General features: G+C 39.8%; 1 protein-coding gene across 1 annotated transcript; it reads left to right on the top strand.

Annotated features, from left to right (window-relative positions):
* Positions 1-297: 297 nt before the first annotated feature.
* On the top strand, positions 298-9,918 carry LOC128445029 (long-chain fatty acid transport protein 2). The gene is made up of 10 exons (XM_053427771.1): positions 298-889; positions 3,579-3,788; positions 3,869-4,024; positions 4,910-5,034; positions 5,116-5,310; positions 5,387-5,477; positions 6,528-6,726; positions 6,803-6,900; positions 8,959-9,089; positions 9,285-9,918. Exons 1-10 carry the CDS (start codon positions 427-429, stop codon positions 9,459-9,461), a joined length of 1,845 nt encoding a protein of 614 aa, XP_053283746.1. The 5' UTR covers positions 298-426; the 3' UTR covers positions 9,462-9,918.
* The last annotated feature ends 1,102 nt before the right edge of the window (positions 9,919-11,020 follow it).

Genomic DNA, 11,020 nt, shown 5'->3' with positions numbered 1-11,020 from the left:
AGGGACAAACGATTAAAAATAAACCTGGCAGGAAGCCAGTAGGATGAGTTTAAAGAAAACAAGTATTTTTTTATTAAACAACTGTGGTGAACACAAAACGCCCTAACCAAAATGGAAGGGGAAAAAAGAAGCACAGCAAACCCCTATCTAGGAATAATATCCACGAGTTTAAGAGGAACCTTTGAAACAACACCACAGCGGAACACCGACTAGTGCCCACTACGGAATTCTGCAGAGCGTTTTCTCTCTTTAAATCATATGAGGAGTAGATGATCCCAGTGTAAATCAGTCATTCCAGTTCCTGTGGCAGCTCCGTTGATTTATAACCAGTTTGTCTCCTCCTCCTCCTCATCACCTTCACCAACCCTCCTCTCCCTCTTCACTTTGAAACTTCGCCTCTCTGACTGAACTCCTTCACTCATCACCATGCTCCTCTGGACCCTGTGTGCAGCTGTGCTCCTGCTCGGTCTCCTCTTCCTCCGCTTCCCTTACCTCCACCTGGACCTCCAACACGTTTTGAGCAAAGTCCGAACTGGACGCCAGATCCGGAAACACATCCAGAGCAACTACACCGTCCTGGACCGGTTCCTGGACGCGGTGAGGACGCACCCGCACAAACCGTACCTCCGTTTCAAGGATGAGACGTTCACGTACCGGGACGCGGACGCGCTCAGCAACCAGGCCGCCAGAGTGTTCGTGCAGAGCGGCCGCCTGAAGCAGGGCGACACGGTGGCGATGTTCGTGGGAAACGAGCCCATGTTCCTGTGGCTGTGGCTCGGCCTGGCGAAGATCGGATGCCCCGCTGCGTTCCTCAACCACAACGTCAGATCCAAGTCCCTGTTGCACTGCTTCAGCTGCTGCGGAGCTTCGACCCTGGTGGCTGCTGCAGGTTCATAAGTCATTCACTCTCAGGCTCAAGGCTCAAGTATTATCAGCATATGATTTAACTGAGAAGAGGTTTTATAATAATTATCATCAGTGCCTTTTAAAAACGTCAACACACACATCAATCAATTTTAACATGCAAAGACAATATTTATAACATTGACCCACAACCTCCATCACCAGAGCTTTACACAATGATCACAATCTAGCCTCCAACCATCGGCGGGTTGGGGTTTTTAAATTATAAATGAAATAAATAAATGAAAATGAATGAAAAGTAAATTTTCAACACTTTCAAATTTTCTGCAAATTTTGGTAACAATTTGAGCATGTTGAAGCCCTCAAAAAGCCCATTCATTCGCCTGACATTTTTTTATAATGAGGTGCCATTTGGTTTGCAAACAGTAGTCACACACAACCCTAACAATACATAAAAAGAGCGTTAAACATCCATTAGTCCTTTGTTAAAATACTAAAATTTATTAAAATGTGTGTGTGCCATCCACCAGGGCTACAGCTGGTTTAAAAGCCAACCATTGATCTTAAAGATTACAGAAATAGAAAGATGACCACACATTACAATGATCTTAAAGATGACAGAAATGAAAAGATGACCACACATTACAATAATAAAAACTAGAAAAATGGATCCACGATCTCTGATTCACAATCCACCGTCATATGGTCCATGATCACATTATGGAATCATGATAGTAATAATTGGTGCATCTGTCTCCGAACATGCAAACTACTTTGTTGTCAATGATGAGCAAATCATTGCTCTTGTTTTATTGGATCAACCATCCACAACCCAGAGATTTTAAGTTAATCATAGTTTAACATTTTTTAAACTTGTACCTTTACGCTTTTTGGCACTTTTTCCAGAGTTGATCGATCAGTTGTTCAATCAGAAAAGTTCTGTCAACCACATTATTGACTTCTGTTGTAGCTCTTAGATATTACCTATATGAAATCAAATATATACTAAAACCAGGATTGCTCAATCCTTGAAAGTACCAAATATAAAATACACAATAAGTTGTGTTGAGTCAGCACAAAGGGTGACTTAGGATTGGAATTGGCAATATATAGATATAATATCTTTGCAAAAATTATATTGGCATTATAGTGTTTGTCTGGTCGATACCTGTGTAACGATTTTTGTCAAGATCGTTCAATGTGAACACGTTCCAGGGGGCTTGGGGGGCACCGTTGAGCCATTTTACCACGCCCCTTAAAAATTCCTCTAGAATATGTACATTTTCACCACTTTCTAATTTTTTGCAAATTTTGGTAAGAATTTGAGCATGTTAAAGCCCTCAAAAAGCCAATTCATTTGCCTGCAAAATAATAATATTACAATTTCAATAGGGCCTCACTGTCTGTCAGTGCCTGTCAGTGCTCGGGCCCTATTAAATATAAATAACATGTCAGGTTTATTAATTTCATTGCCGCCTGTAAAACACCCAGTGGAGCTCAGGACCCATGTGCACGAACACACTGTATTTAATCAGTGATTTCAGATCCTGAGGCTGCTTCATCATTTACTAAAGTTAAATACAAAGGGCTGAGTTAAATGACCAAAAATTATACCAAGATAAAAAAATTAAATCTCAATATCGATAATTATCACAATAAATGTCCCATTATTATTAGTTTTAGATTTAAGTTTGTGATTAGATCCTGAGTTAAAGGCTGTGGGTATTTGTTATGACAAAAACTTGATAAACAGCAAAACATTTGACAAATCTGAAGTGAATCAGTAATATATGTGTCATTTTATTGTCTTCCAACTATATGCATATAATATTTACAAAATACACAATTTACTTGGGCTGGGCAGTAAAGCATTGAGTTATATTCCAAATAAAAATGATCATATATCAATCGATATTAATAGTGATCTCGACAAATGTCACATTATTATTTCTGTTTACTGTAGAGATAAAGTTTTGTACCTGAGTGAATGTTGTGAGAACTCCTCACTGTACTTACATAATATATAAGCATTATCAGTATGTATTGAACCTTTATGATATTGTTATTTATAAAAATTCTATTGATGATATTTCTTTATTGCCCGGCCCTAAACCCCTCTGTCTAATAGGGAAACATTTCAAAATGGGTTTAAAACTTGAGGATGTAAATCATTCATTAATGTTCTGTCGGTCAGTGACTGATTGTAGGTGCCAGGCTGTAAAGATTTCCGCTGCTGCAGTAAAGCACTTTCTTTGTCTTTTCATCTCTATATTTTATTAACTTCTGGGATGCATCATGAGCACAGGATTCATAAAGTCTTTTGTACAATGTGACTAAATGAAGTGTGAACACTCTCAGGCATCCAGGTCATTGTATCCTCAGGAGTTGTACATGTACTTCAATGACAAGTCAGAATCCTCAGATTAAGATTTGATTCTGTTAACATGTGTGATGTGCATGGAGTTATGATGGGGTTTGATTAAAAACATGGAATAATCCTATTAATGATATGAAATGGTGACAAAGACCCGCACATTAAAGATGAGCTTAGTAGAAAGTATGTACTACTCACAACACTGAACTTACTTAAACCTTTAGGTACAAGAAAAAAACAATGTTACACTGTTCACTGTGAATGTGATCACATTCTTCTTCAACTATTTGAAGTATCTGAGTGTCAGAGAACGATCATGCTCCTTGGGTTTAATCTCCAGAGTTGCAGGATGCAGTAGAGGAGATCCTGCCCAGTCTGCTGGAGCAGCAGGTCACTGTTTACATCCTATCTGATACGAGCATGACCGTCGGCATGGAGAGCTTCACAGATAAGATGAGCCTGGCCTCTTCTGAGCCCCTGTCCAAGGATCTAAGGTCCCACGTGACCCTGCACAGTCCAGCAGCCTACATATACACATCTGGAACAACAGGTGAGCGACTTCAGGCTCTAACATGTGTGATCCCGCAGCGACATGTCAGCTTCATGCAACATCTTGCTTCTTTTCACCAGGTCTCCCTAAAGCAGCGGTGATCACTCACACCAAGCTGTGGTTCTTATCTTGGCTTCAGCGCACATCAGGAGTGAACTCCAGTGATGTGATCTACGTCAGCCTCCCTCTGTATCACAGCACCGGCTTCCTCGGCTGCACCGGAGCCATTGAGAGAGGTATGCACACCTCTGGGTTGAACAGTCATTTAATTCAAGTTGTTATTCTAACTTTTCCTTACTGTCAACAAAACCAAGACCAAAACAATAAAATGCAAGGGTCGGCGCGTCCAGCCTATGTCACTCATAGTGAAGTAATGAGACTGTAAATGTGACTCATTGTGTTTAAGATCATCATGTTTAAAATCCACTCAAACCACAGACTGTATATAAAGATGGATGACACATCCCCAGTTACTCCCACTGTCCAGAAGTGAAGCCTAAGTATCCCGGATACGAACACAGTCATCTCGCTCATTTGCAGCCAGAGTCTGCGCAGTGGTGATCGGGGGATGTAGCTGCGATATCAAGGTCCTGCCCATTCACATACTCGACCAATCACGAGTCAGTCTCAGCTGTCAATCATGATGTTTCACCTTCCTTTGAAAGCATCTAATAACCAATTAAAACCAAACTTACTGGGAATATGATCTTTTAAAAAAAGGTCAGTGTGATAAGAAGTACCTAAAATCACAGGAAAATATATTTGACGTGTGTACTTTGACGTTTTAGTTTAGTACATGTCCCACATACTACCATGGAGGAGGGGGGATTTATGACCTGCACTGTAGCCAGCCACCAGGGGGCAACCAAGACGCTGTGGCTTCACTTTAGAGAAGCTGTCATTATGGTTGAAATGAGCAGAACTGTAGCACAACGAGTGGTAAACATCGGCTCATTGTGTGCATCAGATATCAACGGTGGTTGTTTTGACTGTTTTTTATAAAATAATAGAAACAAATCAGATTTTTCTGCTTAGATAATATTAAAATATATATAATTTAAAAAATATCCCTCACCTCCTCCTCCATGGTGGCTGTTTGTCACCTTGCTGTCTGTGTGCAGGTATCACTGTGGCTTTGAGGAGTAAATTTTCTGCCTCTCAGTTTTGGGATGATTGCAGAAAATATAACGTTACTGTCGTGCAGTACATCGGTGAGATCATGCGTTACCTCTGCAACACACCAAAGGTACTCAGCACGTCTGTGGCAGCACCAACACTAGCCCAGCTACTGTCACCTCTGATATTCTTCTATCATCTTTCCTGTCAGAGACCCAACGATCGGGACCACCGAGTCAGACTCGCGCTGGGCAACGGGATCCGAGCTGATGTCTGGAGGGAATTCAACAGCAGGTTTGGGAAAATCCAAATCCGAGAGTTTTATGGAGCGACAGAAGGGAACATTGCTCTTCACAATTACACCGGCAAGATCGGCGCTGTGGGGCGAGACTCCTTCCTCAACAGGGTAACGGTTCATGTTTATTTCCTACATTATGAAGTAAAATGTGTTCATCAATATGGTCGTTGTTTTTGTCTTGCAGATGATTTTCCCAATCTGTGTGATCAAATACAACGTAGAGACAGAAGAACCTGTGCGGGATTCATCTGGGTTCTGCATAAAGGCTGGGAAAGGTGGGTCAGTACCATAAATGATATGGTTACTATTAAAATGTTATAAATTACACTTAGTTGGCTGTTAAAAGGCCAATACCTACATATTTATCCAAAGTGCCCTTAAATTTGACAATTCTATAATACAATACCGACATATAAAGATGAAACATATTATTGGATCTTTATCTAGAAAAACTCTGATACTTTCTGTTTGTTTGTTTTCTTGTTTGTTAGTTGGTTTCTTTATAAACAAGATTACACAAAGGCAACAGGACTGTTTACCACAAAACACTGTGGAAGGATGCATTACGGGTCAGGAAATAATCCATTAATATATACATAATATAATATATATAATATAATAATATAATATAATAATCCGTTTGTTCAAGCTTTCAACATTTTCCTTGATTTTTCTGAGAAGAATTCATGGATCTTGATGGAAGAAATCGGACATGTCAAGATGTTTCCATTTTGGTGAAGATCCAAATAATCGGTATACAGTGAATTTAAATGTATATCATAAGGTGACTGTTTGGCCTTGGCAGATGTACACACTCTCATTAAAGCTCTCTGAGAAATCTGTGATCTGCGCAAAAGTTGAATGGGTTCTTCCTTGGCCCATGTCTCATGCGTTCACCAATTTTTTACGTGAATCCATTCAGTTGTTTTTGAGTAATCCTGTTAACAAACAAACAGATGGGGGTGAAATCATAACCTCTTATTACCGACGGAGGTAAAAAACAGTATGTTCACGTTTTAAAATAATATGTAGGGATGGAAGGTTTACTTGGGCGTATGACATCAGTATTTCTGATAACCTTGCCATGACCCCAGTCAGCACTTTTCCCCTTGGTGAATTCTGTACATCATTAAATATATTTAAGTCCATTTTATACATTTATACATCTGAATGATCCCTGTGCTCTACAACACTGTATAATTGTTGTACATGTGAAAGTTTACTTTAAATGCAGTATGACGCCTCTAGGTCTCTGTTGTACATGACACCATAAGAGACTGGTGGGTTCACCTAACAAATTCTCCTGTTTGAACCTCTTCCCTCAGGTGAGTCTGGACTGTTGGTATCTGAAATATCCATGAGGACTCCATTCTTTGGTTATGCCAGAGACCTGCAGCAGACAGAGAAGAAGAAGCTGCACGACGTCGTCAAGAAAGGAGACGTGTACTTCAACACTGGCGACCTGCTGCGTGTCGATGAGGAGGGTTTCATCTATTTTGACGATCGAGTCGGTGACACGTTCAGGTTGTGTTTCAGTCCCGTGCAGTTTATACCTCTTGGTGCCACGCAGCCTGTAACATTTGGTTTCTATCGTCACCAGATGGAAAGGAGAAAATGTGGCCACAACTGAGGTGGCTGACGTCATGACGGTGGCTGACTGCATCGAAGAGGCCAACGTGTACGGAATTAAAGTGCCAGGTAATTCTCACTGGCATCTTCTTAAAACAGATGCAACCGCAGAAATGTTGCATAAACCAGGGCAGCAAATAACAACTAATTTCATTAGCTGAGCAATTAATTTTATAAGTAAAATGTCAGGAAATAGTGAAAAATATCCATTACAACTTCTTAAAAACCAATACGCCATCTTCAGATAGATTATTTTGCCTAAAGATTTGAAAACACTTAAATATATTCACTCGACAACAACTCTAAACTGAAGAGCAGAATGTGCTTATATTTTAGAGGCTGCTACCTAGGACTCTTTGGCATTTTTGTTGAAATAACAATAACAATGCTTCAATTATTAAATTAATCAAAAAATATTGTATTAAGTGAGTAAATTTAATCCTTTCACATAATCTTTAAGACATTTAATTTCATGATTTAAGCCTAATTAATTATTTAATCAGTGAATTGATTAATTTATCCCAAACACAAAAACAGCAGGCATTTAATATTTTAATAAAATACAACATGAATAAATAATTTAAATAGTTAAATAATAAATTAACATTCATTATTTAAAATTGAATTAAATGTTGGTTTTATCTCATTTGTATCACACAATATTGATCTGACAAAATAATAATAATTACTAAAACTAAACTACTCATATCTAAACATCTATTTATTTATATGTTTATAGCCATTTGTTGGCCCTGTGCAACTATACAAACCCCAACTGAACACATGTTAATAGTTCACCAGGATGTTGAGTCACTTCTTACTGTTTAATAATTGATTTATAACTAAAATGAACAGGGAACACCAACAAGTATCTGCTCATTTCAAAGTGAAAAGGAATTTAGTTTTTATCTTCTTTCTCAGTTTCTGAAGGCTACAACTAACCTAATGACCACATCAGATTTATTGTGTATTCTCTCCCAGATGTTAGATAGGTTAAATTAATATAATTACTACTTCTTTTATATAAAGAGCAAGTTAAATGTGGGCTCCATGTGTTGGTTTTGTTTCTGTGTGCATGTTACAGACCTGACAAATTTTTTTCTGGTAAAAGGTCACAGCTTTTGTTATAAACTCCCAGTGGACCTTGCCTCGGGTGAATCTGTGTTTACACTCGGTCAGTGTGTGGAAGTCAATGCCCTGCTCGTAAACTTTGACCAATAAAAGCAGTTTTATGCGAATACTGACCGCATCACTGGTTTTAGACTCTGAAACCAGACTGAGAACAAGTTCATCCTGGGTTTCAAGTTCTCTCAGTCCCACCGTGATGTGCTGACATATGACCTCACACCAGGGATCGGGCCCAGTTCTTGTAAAGTAAAAAATCTACCAGAGAGGACAAAAAAGACACAGGCAGCGCAAAGTTCATAACACAGACAGATAACCTACATTGCAACATGTTACAAAGTACGACTCGGATCAGAGTGAACTTTCAAACACTGAAGTGCGTCTGGAGCGGTGAACTGACACTGATGTCTGATTGGCCACAAGATCCAAGAGGCTTGCAAGAGACAGGTGAAGAAAAAAGGAACAGGATTTGTTGAGAAGACAGTAGAGCATATTTACAACTTAATAGTCAAGATATCTCAAAGTGATATCATGTTGTCAAACACCGAAAAGCAGGAGTGTTTCAAGAGATTTTGAGGGCCCCGGGCAAAAGCCTGATTCGGTGTGTTGAGGTTCAGAAAAACATTTATACCCTCAGATGAGGTCAGAAGGAAAATTGTACAAACTAGTTTTTTTTAAAGCATTTATTTTAGTTCCCAGTATGGGTAAATTGTCCAAACACTGTTTTATTAGGCCCTCCCTTTTTTGGTTACAAGCCCACTCACACCCTGGGTTTGACTTAACGTAATTTTCTCCTCCACAGCTTGACAACAAATTATACAACTTTTATCACAGGCTATCTATACTACTGTTGTTTATGTGTAAGATTGGTGGCGTGCCCCTTTAAGAGCTGTGATAACAGGGGTACCATTATGTCACTACATGTACTATGTATGGGTATGCACATTGAATCAGTACAGTAAACTGATTTCTTGTGTATTTTGATTTAATGTTCTGTTACAGGTCAGGAGGGGAGGGCTGGGATGGCTGCTGTCACATTAAGAGATGGACAAAAGTTCGACTCTGCAGATGTTTTTAAACACGTTGAAAACTTCCTGCCAGCCTACGCACGACCACGGTTTATCAGGATTCAGGTGCATTATCATTAAATATTTTTTCAAATATATGTCGGCCCTGTGATACTCTGGTGACCCATCGAGAAAGTACCCTGCCTCTCACCCAGTGACAGCTAATAGGACAAGTGGTTTGGATGGATTCTTTCTGTGGTGTTGAGAGCTTGATATATTTAATATATCATTCATGTAATGTAATCATTTTGATTGTTGCAGAGTTCCATCAAGGTAACGGGCACGTTCAAGCATTTGAAGGGGAAGCTGGTGGAGGAGGGCTTCGACCCAAATCTAATAACAGACCCAATCTACTTCCTGGATGAGAAAGAGAGGAATTACATCCCACTCACACTGGACGTCTTCAATGGAGTGACTTCAGGGAAAATCAAAATATAAAAGATTAGGAAAAAATCTAGGGAAAGATGCTGGATTGTGATTTATCTTCACGCCATGTTTGTTCTTCTACCTCCGTAATCATTTCACAACTATCCCCTCATGATTCTGTATCACATGTTTGATGCTGTTGCACTGAGCTGCGAGTGACATATATACAGAACACATGTACACTTACACACTGCTGCAGTCACACTGTGGCTTCCAATAAAACAATAAGCAAGTTTTTCCTGTTGAAGAAAACCGAGCTGTGGGCCTCTTGATAAAACGACCACTTCTCAGTGCATTGTGCTCTGTGGAGCCTGTTGTCAGTGTAGGAGGGGACATCGCTGGCCTGGACACAAGACACCTCTCTTTGTGTGAGAGTGTCTGCTGAAACGTCCCTCCCTCTGCTGAGGGCCGATGATCGTCACACATGTCCTCTTGTGCTTGAAAGAATCAAATAAAGCAATGAAACTATCTCATATTTTCCTCCTACACTGTTTATTAGATCTGAACCCAAGCTTTGCAAGACACTGCTAAATATCTAAGTTAGAGTTAAAATAAAGATATCACATGCTCTAAAATGTTCCTTTTCATTTGAAAAGAAATTAATTATTAATGTGGACTAAATGACTCATCTCACACACCACTGATACCTCATGTTTATCCTGCAAATATTAGAGTCTGTTATTTTGGGCTCATTAATCTATGTTAATTGAGGAAAGGCGACTTTGTAAGTCCTGCCCGACTTTATGACACATTGAGTTTAATAATTCGTGTGACTTTCTTAAAATAACCACAGGGGACTGGTTTGTTGTTTAATGTTCAACACAAATCCTCATCTGTTTCCGTAAAGCACGACCATGACCCTCTGGATGGGAGCAGGCTGACCCAGGTGCTGGTGTGACAACAGCTCAGACATGGAGAGCAGCCTCATTAACCAGCGGGTTAAATACATAAAGTCTTAAGTGTAAAATGTGTGGTTATATTTCTTTGCTTTCTCTGTGGTTTAGCTGCACATTAAGAGTCGTGTGTGTGTGTGTCTGTGTGTGTGTGTGTGTCTGTGTCTGTGTCTGTGTGTGCATGTTTTTCTGGCCTTATCCAGCACTGACATTAACAGGTCCAGTACACTTCATGGGGACCAGAGTCTGGTCCTACTGATGCAAAACTTCATTTCTGAGGTCCTGGTTTTAAGTTTTAAGGTTAAGTTGAATCTAAGGTTTAGGTTAGATAAAGATAAAGTTAAGGTTAGCTAAGTAGAAACAATGGTTAAGGATCGAATAAGTCTCCAGAAACTCAATGTAAGTCAATCCAATGTCCTCTGAAGTCATGGAAACACGACTGGGTGTGTGTGTGTCCTCATAAATCACAATTTTTGCTGGGGTCGCTTCACGACGTCCTTCTGAAAAACAACACCGGGTGCAGTTACCTCTCTAACCTGCAGGTGTCGCGGGTGTAAATCAGTGTGGATGGGGTGAGTGTGTCTCCTCGTGTTTGTCTCTTGTCCTCCGTCTCTCCTTTCTGCGGAGGAGCTCAACAACACAACATGAGAACCGGGCAAACACTGAAAGAAGTGAAGT

The sequence above is a fragment of the Pleuronectes platessa genome, chromosome 7 (assembly GCF_947347685.1).
Source record: "Pleuronectes platessa chromosome 7, fPlePla1.1, whole genome shotgun sequence".
Taxonomy (NCBI): domain Eukaryota; kingdom Metazoa; phylum Chordata; class Actinopteri; order Pleuronectiformes; family Pleuronectidae; genus Pleuronectes; species Pleuronectes platessa.
Note: the sequence above shows the minus strand (reverse complement) of the source record. Positions and strands in the feature narration are given on the sequence as shown.

Excerpts from the sequence above, each read along its gene's own strand:
- LOC128445029 (XM_053427771.1), top strand. The coding sequence starts at position 427 with ATGCTCCTCTGGACCCTGTGTGCAGCTGTGCTCCTGCTCGGTCTCCTC. Across the intron at positions 4,025-4,909 it reads CACCGGAGCCATTGAGAGAG|GTATCACTGTGGCTTTGAGG; the intron begins GTATGCACACCT and ends GTCTGTGTGCAG. Across the intron at positions 9,090-9,284 it reads CACGGTTTATCAGGATTCAG|AGTTCCATCAAGGTAACGGG; the intron begins GTGCATTATCAT and ends TGATTGTTGCAG.